The 18,754-nt window shown below is 35.8% G+C and overlaps 2 protein-coding genes across 4 annotated transcripts; one reads left to right on the forward strand and one right to left on the reverse strand.

Annotated features, from left to right (window-relative positions):
* Nucleotides 1-621: 621 nt before the first annotated feature.
* Nucleotides 622-13,717, reverse strand: LOC102629316 (ADP-ribosylation factor GTPase-activating protein AGD1). Its single transcript, XM_025101451.2, has 19 exons — nt 13,426-13,717; nt 12,975-13,051; nt 11,907-12,007; nt 11,350-11,420; nt 10,354-10,416; nt 8,295-8,339; nt 7,484-7,549; nt 7,323-7,370; nt 7,132-7,227; nt 7,000-7,041; nt 6,206-6,421; nt 5,986-6,117; nt 5,659-5,886; nt 5,413-5,499; nt 4,991-5,329; nt 4,618-4,763; nt 4,451-4,544; nt 3,062-3,552; nt 622-1,290 (listed from the first exon to the last, which is right to left on the reverse strand). Exons 1-19 carry the CDS (start codon nt 13,468-13,470, stop codon nt 1,176-1,178), a joined length of 2,502 nt encoding a protein of 833 aa, XP_024957219.1. The 5' UTR covers nt 13,471-13,717; the 3' UTR covers nt 622-1,175.
* A 280-nt stretch (nt 13,718-13,997) lies between these two features.
* On the forward strand, nt 13,998-17,544 carry LOC102628855 (uncharacterized). 3 transcript variants are annotated; one of them, XM_006485037.4, is made up of 2 exons: nt 13,998-14,120; nt 15,029-17,544. In XM_006485037.4, the coding sequence occupies exon 2, from the start codon at nt 15,721-15,723 to the stop codon at nt 16,996-16,998; it is 1,278 nt and encodes a 425-aa protein (XP_006485100.1). In that variant the 5' UTR covers nt 13,998-14,120; nt 15,029-15,720; the 3' UTR covers nt 16,999-17,544. The 3 variants fall into 3 exon arrangements, with proteins under 3 accessions (XP_006485100.1, XP_006485099.1, XP_052295150.1); XM_006485036.4 differs by having other exon boundaries at nt 15,039-17,544; XM_052439190.1 differs by having other exon boundaries at nt 14,004-14,120; nt 15,034-17,544.
* Nucleotides 17,545-18,754: the final 1,210 nt, after the last annotated feature.

An 18,754-nucleotide genomic window follows, 5' to 3' on the forward strand; every position in this document is an offset into this window, starting at 1 on the left:
TGATTGTGATATCTTGAGATAGTATTGTAGAAAGCATTGTAGTTGTCTTAATGAGATTGAAGATGCTGTAAATGAGCATTAAATAAAACATACTGCATTTATCTGTATTTATTATATTTTTAAGTATTTTGTTGCCTTATTGTAACATACATCTAATTCATTTTATCGTTTTTCAGTGTTGCTTTTTTTCTTTCCTTTTTTCTTTTTACGTAGTTTATTTTAAGTATGATAGTCGTTGTAACTAATTAATTAGAAATTTAGAATTAAAAGAGATGCGGCTGAATAAGAAAGACATGAGGCTCTATAATGAATAAACATTTCTCTGCTGTAAGAGACTGAAGATTTAATAATGAGAATTGATTTTTGTTGCGTTATGAGAGCAGCAACTTGCAACTTGCAACTTGCATCTAATTAATTTCATCTGTTTTAGTGTTACTTTTAATAATGAGGGAGCACTGCCAGACGGTAAAATTAAACGTTGCCATTTTACAGTCGTGCTCATTAGATGAGCCAGATTCTAGAACAGTAGAACTAGTAAACACAGATAAAATATTCTGGGTTCCGGCTTTTCGTCGGAGCAGCCACCATAACCCAAAAGTCTATTGAACAAACAATACGAGATGAACCCAATTTTTACTCCTGGGCTGGCCAGTGGCCACCGGGGAACCACTGCAATTACACAGATTTAGGTGTAACAAAAATTTACCTGTACATATTTTCGTGTTCCAAACTTTAGCTTTACATATTTTCGTGTTTCAACATCATGATCCACCAGAAGGTTTTCAAGACTTGAAGAAAGAACAGATGATACGTATAGACATATGAATATACTTTTCTAGGAAAAAATTGATGACGATCAGCCATTGAAACGGGATGACTTCTGCTTTCAACTTCCGAGTGCTCGATTTACATATTTGACTGGTGCAGTTGGTTTGATCTCCCTATCATGTGATATTGTATGTCTTGGGTACTGGGACCTAAATCCTAACAAAAGATTATGAGATTTATCCTGGAGGCTGAAAAAAAAACCTACAAAGGAGCCTCGTTGAACATAACCCTCTTATTGTCTTCAATCCGAATGACAAAATTACAAATATTTCCTGGAAGCCAGTATGACTACTTTGTCTCCCCATTTTTCATTGGAATCTCCTTTTTTTTCCCCCTATCTTAATGCGTCATCCATTTGTGCTAGTTAAGAGAGTGACAATCTCATTGTCACGGAGGTCAGATTTTGATATGAGCTTATGTGCAGTATTACCATCTTCATCTATGGCATGTGGATCAGCTCCCCTGCAAAAAGGGGAGATAAATGATAAAACAGATAATTATGGTACTAACAGCTTCAACGAGCTGTGCTATAACTTAACTAATACAATAAAGTGATTTGAACACAAATCCACTTGATCAACCATTAAGAGACAGAGACACCATTCATTTCAAAGCTTAACTTATCAAAAGGTTCAGTGAGGGTAGCTAAACTCTAATGGTCATGAAAGATAATTGATGCTCTCAACATTATTGGTTGAACAACCAATTAATGTGGGCGCATATGAGCATATTGGCTACTCAGTAGAACTAACAGCCACAATAGTCTCTTACATTTTCTTTGAAAGAAATCCTACTAAAAAGCTGGAAGAATTAGATAAAAAGTCAGAAGAAACAGAATTTGAGAAAAAGAAATGTCAGCTAATTCTGAATGTCAAACATAAGGTTATGGAGAAGCCCATTTGAAGGTGACACCAACAGCAAATTTACCATTGATAGGCAGAGACGGAGCTGGAAATATAGTTTACAGGGGGGCAAGTTCAGAATGAATTCAATATAATGGTTCACAACTTCAACTCCTGGGAGCATTTCAATTAAGTTCATGAAGACAGGAGCTAAATTCTTCAAGTCATGGGGGCATTTCAATTAAGTTTACAAGAGCAGGGGCTTAAATAATGGATGCAATGTACGATCTTATAATCAACTGGGGGCAGCTGCCCCCACTTGTGTATGCTAGCTCCGTCCTTGTTGATAGCAATGGGAAGGACCAAAATTTGGTCAGAACAGAGAGCCCAATCGGTCAGAACAGAGAGCCCAATCGGAGTCCTTGAGAAATCATTTCTCAAGGTTATGACGACTTTTTTCCCAACACAATACTTAGGTTGGCAGGGGATTTGGTTTCTTGACCGCATAGGATTTCTTTATGCCACTATCCTTATATTTGAAGTACAGTGGTTGATTAATCATCTTGAGAGGCTGAAACCTCTTTTTTCATAAATTAATCATCATCAAGGGGCTGAAACTTTATTATTATTATTTTTTTTTGGAACTGAAAATGCAGATTGAGGGTTATGCAGCCCTCTACCCGATAACAATTCTGTTAACCAGTCATAGGAAATATGGTACAAGTTAGACTAGTGACTCCTTGGGTATCTTGTAATTTCTTTCAGATCCTCTGTTTCATGTTTTCCTCCAAGTTTATATATGATACTTGGGCTCTCGGGGGAGGATGGGAGGGGAGAGGGTGTGTGATGGGGGTTCCGTGTAAAAAGCTCTAACTGCTACATTGTCTTGGGTGTTCATTGTGTTGTGTATTTCCTTGCTACTTGAAAAATCTTCTGCACTTTGTGAAGCTAGGAAAGTCTCAATTTGATGGAATTATAGGATAGCAGCAGTTTTGTGGATAATTTGGTTGGATAAAATCAAGAGGTGTTTTCAGTAGTCTTGAGAAAAAGATGTCAAATACTTTTGGGACTAAACTGATTTTCTTGCATTCTTATGGGCACCAAAGGCATCAAAGCTTCTACCTTCTGACATTCATTTGTTTCTCACTCACCATAATTTGGAGGTAGGAGTCAAATGATTCTTGTTTTGAAGAGCTTACTTCTTATGGCTGTCTTTAGCAGATGTCCATACTCAGACTTGTGTGTACCTCTGGTTCATTTAAATTATGAAGTTTTGCCTCTTTACTAAAATGTTCTGTTTCTCATCCCCAATGACCCAAAAAAGAAAAGGGAAAAAAAAAAATTCCTGATTGGAGACTTAACAAAAGGGCATGAAGAAAATGAAGAATTACCTTGCAAGTAGCAGTTTCGCAATTGCGGGTTTCCTGCTGATAATACAATGATGCAGCGGCGTTCTACCTCTTGAATCAGAAACATTTATTTTTGCACCATACTGTAGGAGAAGCTCCACCATGCCAATGTCAGCATTTAAACATGCAAGGTGAAGCAGTGAACAGCCATCAGAAGCCTCTTCTATGAGCTCATCTCCACTTCTATGCATTGAGTTCAAATAGCTCAAAGGATCATCCAAAGTGTCACCATCAAAGCAATCAATTTTTTTATCATCCCTTTCATGCTCTTCCATTTCCATCACAGTGGCCAAAGGCAAGCGTTTACCATATGAAGCTTGCCCATGGATGGCATTGACATTTGGTTCAGAGCAGATTATATGGCGGTAAACTGCTTTCTTGTCATTATCACGGACACTTTCCCACAACTGCTGTGCCACTGAAAGAAGGTGGTGATGGTCCTTTCTCTTATGAACAAAAATTTTCTCAGCATACTGCATGTAGAGAAAACCATCAACTCTCGGTCCCAAATGATATACTTTTACCATAGAGATGCATGTAAACCACAAAACTTATCACACTGTAAAAGGAGGTCGGGTGAATGTAGAAACTTGATAACTTTAAACAAACAGCTGAAAACTTGGTGGAGAGACTGATACATGTCAGTGGAAAATGCAAGTAAACTAGTCATTGGATTTAATAGCTAAGTCAAAAAACAAGGAGGAAATGATCAATATCAAGAACCGCGAGAAGAGCACATTAAACTAAGAATCCATGATGCTCGTTCCTCTTGGGTTGGGACACACCGGACTGACCGGAGTTAGGTAGGGGCTTGGTTTATATTTATATAATATTAAAAAAAAAAAAAGCAGAGCAGAGGTATCCATAAAAGGACAGCCAACTGGTCATGAGGTGATGGGGAATCTATGGTTATTTTTAGAAGTGACAAGAGGGTATACTTGTAAGTATAAAAATGTGTTGCCAATTATTCAACTACCAACTAAGAGAAGAGGTGGGTGGAAGAAAAAATGGAAGAAAGAAGCTACCAAAATCAAGCACAGAAAGCAGAGCAAGAAGAATCAAACTAGCTCACAAGGTTTCATATTTTGATTAACCAAATTAATGTCATATCTTTTTTAAAATTTTTAAGATTCTTTTTCTCATTAAATAAAAAACTGAAGAAATTACATGTGATTAAAAATCAAAATCACCAAGCAGTTGGTTGGATAAGAATATTCAATGGGTAATATAACAATGCTTATAATTGAATACAACAAATAGAGTTCTCTTAACTTCAGAAGCTGGTTCAGGCAAACAATATTCATAAGCTATAAGCCGTTGTGAGAGAAAGAGGAAATGAGAAGGGAGAAATTGAGTTCTTTGTAGTGTTACCTTTGCATGAATATACTGCTCTTTTACTGAAATGGAATCATCAGGATTGGGTTTTCTCACAATAAACCGTTTCTGTTTGTCAGTCCTCGAAAAGCTAAACCACAGAACTAACAACTTATTAGAACAGAAACAAACTTCGCAATCAGATCAAGGTATCCATCACTTACCCCATATGCCTCTCATCAGTTAAGGAATTATTTCCAATACGCAACAACTCCTCCCAGACTGAGTTTGCATAGATATTTCCCAGTGACTGAAACAAATTTAGGACAGATGGTTCCCACACTTTAACATCAAGTGTCAGTGATCTCACCTGCATTGAAGTTTATCAAGGAGAGCTGCATTAATAAAAAATAAAAATGGAAGGAGACTTTCAATTAGGTTTAAGCCTCACAATTTAAACGTCCTATGCAATCCATGTGGTTTTCCTCATGACCTATGCAATCCATGTGGTTTTCCTCAGGAAACATTTAAATGAAAATTACCAATCCCTGAACATGAAAAGAGGTGAGGTCCCCTAAAGAAACCTTCATGACTTACTTTTGATATATGAACTCCAAGATTACGATGAACACCAGAGCATTGAATACATATAAGAACACCGAGGTTTAGGGATGCCCAATCTGGTTCAGATGCACCACAATCAGCACACTTGTTATTCCCGTATACTCTTCTTAACAAATCAATTGGCTTCTCATTCTTAACAATATATTCCAGGTCACCCAAACTTTTTGATGAATGCAAATGATCTCCACCGGTAATGTTTTTAGATGCATGTTCCTCAATTGTTGTCTGATCAACATAAGGGGAATCCACCAAGAGGCCACTTTCACGGATGAAGCAACGATCAAAGCTTTCTTTAGGACCAGAAGAAAGACACTGACGTATAATAGAATTGTGATAATTCAGATAATTTAGAGATATCAATGACTACATATAATGATAACATGCTTAACATTTACCCTCTCAGGTGTTTGGAAACTTAGTAGGGAAGCAATTACTCCATTTATTTTTTCGATCCAGTCCATTTGGTCCAGAGTATTCTCTGCCTACATTACGAAGGAAACACAAATAAGATCTGCTGATTAATATTGACATATTCCTATGATCCAGTAAGTATTTGCAAAAACAATTACCCTCAACTTTGGATTCCAGGTTCCATAATGAATTCACAAGTTTTATGCACATGTTGGATGTTGAACGGATACCTGCAAAGTATATACTTTTGTTGGAGAGATGATCCTGAAACAGAATCTTAAATCTGACTGATCAGCATCGGGCTTAATTGTGGAGGTCAAAAGATTCACAGTGTGACGTGCAACAGATTTTTCATCATGTACACCACCGTGGTAATGGGAAGAAAGCCATCGACTCAGCAACCCCTGACTAGTTTCAGAGGGATTACTTCTCTGTATAGCAGACTGACTCCCAGCTGCCTGAAATTGCATACTCACATTTAACATGGAAGGGGAGACTTGAAGAGAAGGATTGTCCAGTTAATTAAATTACAAGTAATCTTCCAGCCAACAACTCACTGAATTCCAGCTCCAAGGTTTACGGTAATAGTACAACAGCCCTCGACTATCAAGTACAAAAAATCTTCTTTTCCAGTCAGCTCTCAAATTTGATGATCGTTTTGAGAGATACCCTTGTTTAATGGTTTGAACCTGAAAATTTGTAGCATTGGCTTAAAGATGTAAAGGTTGAAACAACTGCAGTTGAGTCTAAAAAATCGAAAATCAAATCAGAAAATACCTTTCCTTTCACAGCAGATTGCATAGCTGCCTCTATCAATTTATTTGAATTCCTTGGAAAAGGTTTTACATCGTCTCCACTAGGAGAACCAAGAGAACCATTTAAACATTGCCTACTTTCTCGATCAATCTGCTTAAGATAGTCCTGCATCCTTTGATGAAGAGATGCCTGCTCATAGTCAGAACATTCTCTTGATTGCTGTGCATAAGCCAGAACCTGAAAACCCAACAGCCAAAAATTTAACACTGACCAATTTAAAAGAAAAAATATATATTTTTACAACGAAAAAGGGGGAATTGAAGACAACTTTGTTGCTAGCAGCCAACAGTGAGACAATGTGCCACTCGGCGCAGACATTCAAGGGAACAGGAGATCAGCAGAAAGTGCTGGGCTTATTGCAGTGTCTGGCTAACTGAGAAGTTACAAGTCATAACCAAAGAAAGTAACAAGAATTGAGTGCCTGCAGGCTATTTATTAACAATTATAGGGCTATCTTTCCATTCGTTCAGTTTGGCTAGAAAATTTCCTATCCATAGAAAGGATTGCTAGAACTGCACGGGATGTTGATGTTGAGAAGGTATTAGACCAAAATGGTACCAATTTGATAGTCCAAATATATTCAACCAGTGAATGAAAGTTTATGATTTCATTATCCAAAGGGCTTTAGAGATGATTCCCTTCATATTTATAGGTACTGACGATAAAGTCCTTGTGGATTTGTCAGACCTGGTTAATTAAGTAAAAAAGATAGCATTTCACACCATCTCAGAGAAAACAAAACTAGAGAATCAGACCTGGTTAATAAATGGCTCCATCTGATGTAGCAGCTCATATCCCTGAGAGGAACAAAGTTTCAGAAGCTACGCAAGTATATTATTTCTTATGGGAAGAGGAGGCTGACTTTTGAGCTCATAATCATATTGTACCTGTTTGAAGAATCGAAGGTGAGCATCCATTGTCCCACCAACAGCCTCCAACAACTCAAACCTCTTTTTCGCTTCAACATTAGAGAGAGCACCAACCTGAATATGGAAAAGCATGCAATATATAAGAGTTGCCTACCCTAGACGACATAGTTACTTAGTTGCACCGAGTTTCCTTGTTAAAATAAATGTACCAGATTGAAGCGAGCTTGCTCAAATGAGGTTCTTGCATTGTGAAGATCCTGGAATCTCAACCAAATTAGAATTTTAAAAACGTACCTGTGTAAACTACCAATTAGCTAATCAATCTATCCATTAGAACAAACATAAGTTATGTTTTAAATAGTTGATATACGTCCTCTATGACAACAGCTACATCCATCCTTGTGCTCTTCCTCAATGAAAGAAACTTCTCACGTGCCTGCAATACAAAATTACCATCACCATTGAATGCCACTGTAAAGAAGATACTGGCCATATAGCACCAACATGACACATTTCTCCATACAAGTTAGCCACAAGTTCATTGTAAAACTATTCCAATTTTCTGAAACGAACCTCAAGATGCTCATATTACTCGAGATGATTTTATAGTAAAATTAGGACTATCTTAAAGATCCCTTTCTCGATTTCACAGAACCTAGTATAAGAATCCAAATATTGAACATATTATCAGGTAGATTTAGAAACTTTTCTATATTGAACATATTATCAGGTAGATTTAGAAACTTTTCTTCCAATTCCATTGTTCTTCTTATTTTGGTTTGCAATCAAGAGTTTGAAGACAAATGTGTCAATATGTGCATGGTACATTTATTAAATTAAAAAAATATTCAGGGGAACCCATAGATATTTTAACTAGATTCTAAACTATCCAAATAATTTATTGAACCATTGAGATATTTGAACAAACTTAAAAGGAACATACATATACACAAACATATTATATATGTGTCAACCTATGAAATTTCAAGAAAGTCATGACTATAAATCAAAGTGCAATCACCAAGGATAGAAGGCATGTTGATGCTAGCGAGAATCTATATCTATCAGCAATGCAAAAATATATGAAAAGTTCTGGAGAAAGTGAGCAAGCATGAATACAGAAGAGTACTCAAACAAGTAATAAGTTCTCAAATTATCAACTCTTGTGATTTGGAATCCACCTGATCATATATAAGGGAAGCCTTGTCAAAACGTTTTCGGGCCTCCTGCACCAATTTGAGAGTACTGAAAAATGAATCTCTTTGGAAACACAACCGGAAAATAGAACTCATAAAAAGATAAGAACAAATCAAAGAAGGAGCTAATTATAATTCGAAATGGTTAATGTTAAAAATAAATCTAAAAAGATTATAACTCTAGGTACCGTGTAATAGAGGACTTAAACTGGAGAATAGAAACAGACCAACTTCACAGTTTGTTATCTTGAAATAAAAATCTTCGTAATTACAACTTTTTTAACATTGTATTACAAAGGCAATGAAGCAAAGGGCAAGTTTAAAGTCTGTGGATGTGCAATACAGATAGAAACTCTGTGTTTTTTTTTTTTTTTTTTTTTTGGGGTGGCGAAATCTTATAATCATATAGATCCTATACTACTTATAAAATCTGATCAGTATTCTATTGCGTAGATCTGCAATCTTAAGGGATTCTTTTTTGTCAACACCTTGTTCACTTTTGTACATGTATTTTTTTCTTAATAGAAGTTTCTTTGTTTCCTAAATGAAATAAAAACGAAAAAGAAATGAGAAAATCAGACAACACATAAGTTACTACTACCATATGTATAAACATACCTATTTTTTTAGATGCAATGTGTATGCACAAAAATATACAAATTTTCTCTTACAAAAAGATGAAGGCATGGAAACAGAAAAGATATTGGGTAAGGAATTAAGTTTTATGTCAGACAATGAAAAGCTCGAGGATGCAATTTATTTTGGCCATCCCACAAAAGTGTTGATAAAATGCATCATTATTGTTCTTCATGTGGTGCTAAATTGTGTGATCTTAAAATGAATGAAGACTACATGTTGTTTCTTATCAATCTCTTTAGTGACCAATAGGATGACCAACAGGATTGTCCCAAAAAATAAAAAATAAAAATCCCATTCATTATCTGTTTCTTAGGAAGATGCATTGATCTATTTTTTCAAGTCTATGACCTCAAGCAGCGGATTGATCATACAAAGTTAGACACTGAGATGATATAGAGTTGAAAATTCAATTAAAACACCGTGTTCATGGGATTAATCATGATATCATAAGATACTTTAAGCCCCGTCAAGCTTAGGCCTCTGTCTTAAGGATGGAACTCAGTATGCAAGAGAAGGGATCACCTTCATGCATGTGCACAATCTAGAATGTGGAAATATAATGTCCATCACATTAACACTGTATGCAGCACTCAGGTTCTTTAGGACAATGTCTTAACAATTTCATAAATGAACTTCAGCAAGTTCTGAAAGCTTTATAGAAAATCAGTGAAATGAAAATTATTATCTTTATCACAAAAGAGACGGCCTATAACTTTCCAACCAATCTGAGTAATAAAGTGAAAACTTAAGAACAAAACCAGGTGGGCTTGGTCTAAAATGAGCTAAACGTATTCCATGGAAACGAATCTTACGATTGGAATCAAAGTTGGACTTAACTGTGGTGTCCATCCAATCTCATGGCCTTGATAACTCTTTAATTCAATAATTATTCATGATGTAACTGAAAACTAAAAATAAGGTGTTAATTATATTTGCCAAAGACCCAACTCAAATAAGATTATCAAATTTACCACTATTTATCCCACTCATACAAGTAAAATAAAATCTAATCCAGCTTAAATAAGGAAAAAAAAATATCACCTTAATAAATTCTAATTTCAACAGAGGTTGTCCTATATCAGAAAAATGCAAGAATAAAACTATGTGGGTTTATCCTGAAACAACAATATCATATTGTGCATAACCCATATAATTATAAACATAAAACTTTCAAACTTGCATTCTTCATATCTTTTTTCCCCCCACCATCTACTATTCAATGTACAAAACAAGCACAAATCTCAGCATGCTTTCACCCCTAGATTTTGGGAGTTGTTGTGTCTCCCACAACATGTCCTAATCAAAACTGGACACATGTTTATGTCCACAGAGCAGTGATACACAAAATAGATTCTGACTTCCAAAACTACGAAGAACAGAAACTTGCATAAGGTGTACAAAATACCTTAACATCCTGCAGATCAACATTGACAAAATGCAGTAACCTTTCATTCAGCATATCCTCTACCTGAGAAAGCCAATCACAGGATGTCAGCAGAGGAAATCAATCAAGTTCCCCATGTCTCCTAAATCTTTCACTGGAATAGTAAAGCTCAAATCTAGCAAGCTACAAATTAACTGATGACCCACAATTTTAACCAGGAGCATGTGATGGCCTCTCTATTACAGCAGGAAATTCCAAACATTTCATTGAAATGCTTTGAAAGTATCAGACAGCGAAAAAAAAAATTCATTGTTTTCTTTAATGATTATTGGCAGGAGAGAAACAAGAAAAACATACATGATAACTAACTAAATAAAGACCAAGGACTGGGAAAAACCAGGTTACATCAAGAGGCAATCCTGTATTTGATGATCCCTTTTTTTCACAGAAATTTACTTCTAATTTGAGCTTCATGCATTTAAGAGAAACTAGAAACTTACAAGAAGGAAAAATACCAAGGGTTGTTAGAAGCATTTTTAACTCAATTAATGATGGCCACAATGCAAGAATGCAAGTTAATCAGTAATGTTTGCCTTCTCTGGAAACTAACTAAAGAGGGTCATTATTTATTTCTTGTAAAATTGCTCCATTCATTCAGAATTTAAGGGACAAAAACAGCTGAAAATTTGTAAATTCAGATTTCAGTCTATTTCAGTTGACAATTGTCTAATATAGTCTGGATTCTAGCATGAGTTTGGGTTTAACAAGCCGTTGAAGCGCAGACTAACTTAATTTGGAACTCGTTTAGTACGAATCAGCTATGTACAAATAGAAGTCCAAATAGCCCTTTGCAGTGATTTTTCTTTTTTCAAACAACAGCAGTCGCATTATAAAAGGGACAGGACCTTCAATTATCAGGATGACATGTCATAACAAATTTTTGCAGTCTTACAGGAGCACCAGAAACAAGAAACCGTCGCATGCATATTAGAACGATAAGAGCACAAGATTTTCTACCTTTGATCGAAGAACTTCTTTGTATGTACCGATTTCTCTCAAAGCAATTGTGAATTTGGTCATGACAGGGCCTGCAGACACATTAAGTTTCTCAGTAGTAACAGAACTAAACATATTGAGCTACTTGTTAAGCTCCTTTAAAACATTTTGAATGAAAACAAAGGCCACATGGAACGAAAGTTCCAGTTGAAGCAACAACATTACTGTATAAGTTCGGCCCAGAAAAAAAAGATGTGTCAGATAGAAGTGCAATCAAGCAGCTGTAGTTAGCTTGTTAAAAGCTCTTTCAGGCCCATCCAATGGTCTAAACAAACAAAATCCTCACTCCAAGCTCAGTTGCTTGCAGAGAAAATTTCAGGCAACACAGAGCTTGAATAAGGTGGGCTCAGTTGTGCTATACTTTTAAACAAGTTTTTGACGCAATGATTTTGTACAACTCAAGAACAAAAACACATACCAATTAATTCAAACACATTCTCAAAGCTAAACCTACGCATACATGCCAAAAGAGGAAATTTTTCATAACATATCCTGGGGGCAGAAATAGGAATACATACCACCAAGAGCAACACAAATAGGATCATTATGGCCACCACCGAAACTTTCAAGAGCACTTACAAAAGCAATATCGCCATCGTACCCCTCTCCAAGCCCTTCTCTGATATTTATAGATGACTGTGTAAGAACATCGATGAACATAAAAACTTATAGCAAAAAATAATATGATGGTCGAGAAAGTAATCTGGCCATAACATTTCTGCAATTGGCACTTTTGGAAATAACATTGTATTGCATCTGATACCAGTAAGCTTTCATCAACAAACGTTTTCCAGACCAAATATAAGGAATTTTTACAATCCAATAGCCTTTTGATCCTGATTTTAGAAATCCCCAGAGTGCTCTGGCCTAAGGAGGCAGAGATGCCATGAATTCCAGCTTCCAGGAAGCCACTCAACAATTTTAAGAGTTAGAAGCAGTCAGGAACCTTCTACTCCAGTGAGTAATTGTCTGCAGTGAAATTTCATTTGACCGCACAGATATAAAATTTCAATTGAGAGAGACATTTTCCAATGGTGTAATTTTTATAGGAGGATGGAAGTCATTTTCTGGCTAAAGCAGATTATGGTTCTCTTCTTGTTTCCAATGTAGCATTTTCTGTCCACAAATCAGTACTTCGAATGATTCTGATGACTGATAATTTAACCAATAAAAGTTGTTTCATCCTAGTAGCTGTTCTTTGTACACAATTGAAGCATAATCAAATTTCTCGTAATTTATGTAATTTTCTCTTCTCCCTCTCCAAGTTTTTTGATCCGTTCATGGTATTCAAACCGTTGAGTGGCCGAAGCTTAAAAAAGAAGAAGCTAGCAGGTTGTTGATGAGGACTGCTGCCCCCTCATTGCAAACTTTGTTGCATTTAGAATGAAAAAGAGAAAAAGGTTGCTCAGGGAATGTAAACTATAAACATGAGGCCATAGAAGATATTACGAGTCTCGATTTTTCAGCTAGGGATCATTAGTCTCCCAGAACAAATACACAATCAAATGCATACTAAAAGCTTAAAATACCTGCCAACTTCAAAATTATAGAAAGAGCGTAATAGAGCATTGGGAATGTAGAGTTACGTGTACTTGCGACACCCTTTGTAAAACTTTAAACATCTCCCTCGCAATGCTTCATCAGTCTCCTCCATACATTGTATCTGTTCGCCAAACAGTATATTATCAGGGCACTCACTCTCTAAATATTTTGAAGCCGAATATAATACACAAGGAAAATCCACTGTCATTTGTATGCAATTTAAACAACATAAAACTTAAACATCTTCTCATTATATAAAATGGCATTGTAACAAAAGCAATTCAAAAGCTTTTCTGTCTACCCCCCCCCCCCTCCTTACAAGTTTAACACAATATAAAAATCACTTGCGCAACCTAAAACGCATCGTTTTGAAATGCATGAAAGTGAAGCATTAATCAAGTAAGATTTTGCTTAAAACAACAGTTAAGAACAAAATGGAATTTGATAACAAAAAAAAGACTACAAAAAAAGAAAAAAAAGAAAAGAAAAAGGAACCTGTTGCCGAAACATAGGAGAATCGTCAAGTTTCGTGAACTGCATTTTAGAATCGATACGATGAATTTCTCTCTTCTTCTTCTCTGAAGATAAAAGAAAATTAAAAGAAGATAACAATTAAGAATTATTTATTAATTCTTTCTTCTTTTGTTAGTGCGTTTTGTGTTTGGCTTAAATGGCCGCAATTGAAGGAGCTTTTTGTTTCTTAAGTGTTTGCGAATTTTCATGGCTGTCACTAAATAAATAAAAAACAAAAAACAAAAAAAAACCAAAAAAACAAATCACCCGCCTTCCAGTTTCTCTCTCCAGTCTGTACTAGCAAATGTATAGTTTATTTGTCATTTTGGGAAAAAGAAAAAGCCGTTTTGACTGTCAATGCAACGGTGTCGTTTTATTTGAAATTTGCCAAACGTGGGAGAATCCTCGCAATAATTAACTACTGATTAATTAAATAATAAATCGCTTCGAGATTGTGGGGTCCATGAAAAAAAAAGAGGAAACGAACCTTAGTCGCACTTTGGCGGCATGCGTGTAAGACACGCTCCGCAAAAGCTGCGTCCACGTATAGTACTAAATATTAAAAAAAGAAAAAAAAAGGTGAAACTACACAGATTTATGTCTGTTTCATGATGCATTACGTTTCTTCCATTAAAGTGTTGTGGGGTTTTGTTTGGGAGAGTAATTTTTGACACAAGGTGAGTCAACTTTGATTCCTTTTTTTCCTACTGCATTATCTTATTGATACAAGTAGTTTTCTTTTGATTCTATTTCTAGCAAATGTAAAAGCATCAAATGTGTGTATATTATTCAATTGCATTGTTTCATTACAGTCATTAAAAAAAAAAAAATCGAACTTTTCTTGGAAACTTGACAGAGCAAAGTTTGCTTGGTTTTCATAGTACACGGTGGACGCATACTAGGGTTCTTACTGGTTGTCTTGATTATCATAGATAATTCTTAATACATAGAAAATGTTTAATGGGGTACCTAATTTGAGTTCGTGGCATCTGTGATGGTGCAGATGCATAATCATTTAATCCATGGAAGCTCTGAAAGTGATGAACATAATTCAGTAAATGAGTTAAGTAATATCGGACCCAGAGAAATTGTTCACTGCAGTTTGCAAATTATTCTTAATCTGGGATGACCAATCTAAAGGAAAGACTTTAATAGGAAATGTGCTGTAGATGGCTTAAAATTTTCAGTAGCTGGGATCGCTCTTAATTAGTTGAACCGTGTTAAGTAGAGTGGTCAAGAATCAGGGAAGTAGTTACAAAAAATATAATGTGATAGAAGTTTACTGAAGTACGGTTGGTTCGGCAAAGAAAGATGAAAAATTTTGTGGTCTCATGCGTCCTGATGAGTGGATACAAATTTTGGATGTTTCTTGATTAAATATGAATTTATAATGATTTCCATAGGTTGTTAAGTTTGTGTTCCTTCCTCATCAAGCCTTCTTTAGGCAACAATTATTTTCCGATATGTTGATTTCTTTGCTGGTATGATGTTAATTTCTGATCTTTTTCCTTCCCTGTGATATTGTTTGTTACCATTTTTAAAATGATACATGCAGTCAGTAATGATACGTTTGTTTGTTTTGAAGCTAAGCCCAGAAAGCAAGGCAAATATTCAGCTGACTTGTTTGCTATAGATATCATGTTCTGATGTTCTAATGAATCAATTAGAGACTTGAAAAATGACGTTGAATAACTGAGAAATGGACGAAAATAGAATAATGGCCCTGAGGGAAATATGGGTTGCTAAACTTATGATGCATAATGAGGATTATGACTTTGCTAGAGACAAGCTACTCACAGCTCAGCAGCTTTATCCAGCACTAGATGACATAGACTCAATGCTATCTGCCTGTGACATGCTACTCTTGGCTGCTGGTATTAAGTTATCAGATTCTGAGATTAATAAAAGCTGGATTTTTGAGCTCCTTAAGCCCTTACAGAAGCTTCGACCTCGTTGCAGCCTATAAGGGATGATTTTCCTGGCACAGACTTGGCTCTACAATTTCTACATGATGCATTCTCCAAGCTCTCAGACCAAGAAAAGCAATCTGAATATGATTTGAAGCATAGTTTGGGAGGTTGTACGTATACATGTGACAGGACTTCTTCTTGCCACATTTTAGGCAGATTGATTGAACAAAGTAACTCAACAGAGGTGAATTCCAAGAACAGTAGAAATTTTGGGCTGTTTCCATTACGAGATTGTGACGCAGATGAACAAGTTGGTTTAATTACATATCAAGCTAGCCATTCAGAAAATAATTCAATTTCAAACCCGATGATTATCACTTTGAGAAAGTCTAACCAGGAATTCTACAATTTTGAGAACAACCGAAAACTGGAAAATATCCAAGCGGGGCAGATCTGGGCTGCGCATCTTCAGGCAAATGTTAACAGAAGTTACTGTTATGCTCTAATTAACTATAATGACAGTTATGAACTCCATGTCACATGGTTGAAACCAATACCAATTAGACCAAGTGAGACAAGATGGTATTTTTCAGGCTTGCCTGTTGGATGTGGTTCCTTTGATCTAAATCCAGTGGTACATGATTTGGAAAGTCCAATGATTTTTTCCCATAAATGCTCCCCTGTTCATACAGGGACACAGGATCAGTTTGAGATTTACCCCAAAATAGGTGAAATTTGGGCACTTTATGAAAATTGGAACTGCGACGAATGGGCCAATGATCCTCAAAAACTAAAAGGATGTAAATTTGATTTGGTTGAAATGCTATCTGATTTTTCAAAAACTTCTGGTGCACATGTTGTGTGTTTGGAGAAGGTTGAGGCTTTCAGGAGTGTCTTTCAGAGACAAACAATTGGACAATATCCTGTGATTTATCAGATTCCTTCCAATCATTTGTATATCTTCTCTCACAATATACCAGCTTACAGGCTTTTGGGTGGAGACAATGGCAAAGTTGGTACTGCAATCTTTGAGCTTGACCAATCTGCTTTGCCTGATGATATGGTTCATGGTACTTCTACTGAAATTATCTCAGTGGAAGAAAAATTAGACTCCTCATCTGGATTCACTCCTAGCAAATATTTACCTTCATTTGAGTCAAGTGCAGACAGCCAGCTTCTGAAGCACACTTGGTCCCCGGTTGACTTTGCCATAGGTCAAGTGTGGGCTGTATATTGTGGAAAGGAGAACATGCCACGACCATACGTCCAAATAGTCGAGGTAATTTCAGCGTCACAAGTATATGTCACATTCTTAGAACCTCTACCAGTTTTTCATCTGGACACTGAGTGGAAGAAGAAAAACCTACCCATCGCTTGTGGCTTGTTTGAACTTGGCAAAACCAGTGTCATACTGAAGATGTCACATTTTTCTCATTCCATGGAATATGAAAGATCTGTAACTGAGAATGAGCCACACTTCATTATTTACCCAAAAAAAGGCGAAGTTTGGGCTGTGTACGAGGATTGGAATGAAGAATGGCAGCAAAATGATTATAAGAATTACCATTATTACATAGTTGAAATTCTATCAGACTTGTTAGATGAAACTGGGATGACAATATCCAGGCTAGGCTGGTGGAGGTAGAGAATAATCTGACTTTCTTCCACAGACAGCAAAATGATGGTTTTGATATCACTTGTACAGTTTCACAAGCAGAGATGTTCAGCTTCTCTCACAAGATCCCTGCTTTTAAAGTGCAAGGAACTGCAATTTATGGTATTCCTGAAGACTCTTGGCATTTGGATCCCAATGCATTACCTCTTAAGCAAGTAATTAACTAAGTGGATAGCATTGCACCTCATGTCTCAGCGGATCTCTTAGTGTAGCATGTCACTTATTCAGCTGACTTATAAGAAATATTGGATACATTATACTAGAAGAACATGACATAGGTATGAGATTTAAGGATGGGTTTAAATAGTTTTGAGAAATGTCAAAAAGATCTTAATGTATCTGAATTAGAGAACTTCTGTTAAAATGTTACGTATGTTGTGAAATTCCTGGGTGAGATTAAAATGTTCTGTATGTTAAGCGATAATATCAAATAACTTTTTTTCTCTGGGCTAATGTCTTTGTTGAAGGTGTCAGTGAGAGCCAAGACGCTCCCAGTGAAAATTGAAATTTCAGTGACCTTTAAATCACCCAGGAATCATGTTGGTAAAAGTGCACCATAATTTTGATGCTTACCGTGTCAAGTGAATATTTATAGTGCCGGATGAAACATAATCGTAAGGCTTGTTCTTGTCTCCTTGTGAAAGTTTCATATGGGAATTTAGGAGGTTGCTATGTTACAGAATCTGTAACATACACACCCAATGAGAAGAGCACACATGTCCTGAGGAGAGAGAAAAGCCAGCAAATGGGTGTGTATGGGAGTTGGTTAAAGCTGGATCTGTAAGTTACAGAATCCGTAACTTAGCCAGCTCCGAGAATTTATGGGGAATCGTCAAGAGTTAATATAATAATGGGTGGGAAACAATTTTCTATGAACACCCCGTTACTCAGCACACCCTTTGCTTCGATTTAAAAGTTAAAATTCTACTTTCTACACCTCTTGTTATACCAAAACTAGCCCCATTATAACATGTAACTTCAAAATAATTCTGTGATTTTCTATGAACACCCACCAAAATCATTTAAAAGCATCCGTGTTGGCTAAATAGTCTACAAAGCTTTCAATTTCGTACCAAATAAGCATTGATGTTAAATCAGAACAATTAAGTGGGGATTGATGTTTAATGTTCGTGCTCAAAGTTTCTTAATCCTGCTTTTACTGTTTTTGCAAAAAATTGTATCCATTGAAATATTTCATAACAAATATCCATTGAGAGAGAAACAATCAAACAAATATGAGAGTTGGAAAGTTATAACATATATGGTGAAGAAACTATTATCATACATACACAATTAGGGGTGGGCATAAACCCACAACCCATGGGTTTACCCAAATCCAAACTAAATTAAATGATTTGGGTTGGGTAAATTATGAAAATGGGTTAAATGTGAGTTTTATATAGAAAACAATTTCATTATGGGATGGGTATAGTTTACCCACGGGTCATGGACAAGACCCTAACACTCAAAATTTTCAAATGAAATAAATGAAAACAAAATAAATGAACACAAATAAGTGAAAGGCCACCATTAAATTTTTTACGGCGTAATCAATTGTCAACAGTTAGAAAATAAATATAACAGTAAAAATAAATTTAAATTAACATATATCATTTACCCACTTTCTGTTTTTAAATGGCCAAAAATCCCCCTGACAACATAAGTTTATAATATTACCCTTATTTTTAACTACTCTTTTATTTACATTTATCATAAATTAAATAAA

Source organism: Citrus sinensis, chromosome 4 (genome assembly GCF_022201045.2).
Source record: "Citrus sinensis cultivar Valencia sweet orange chromosome 4, DVS_A1.0, whole genome shotgun sequence".
Lineage (NCBI taxonomy): Eukaryota > Viridiplantae > Streptophyta > Magnoliopsida > Sapindales > Rutaceae > Citrus > Citrus sinensis.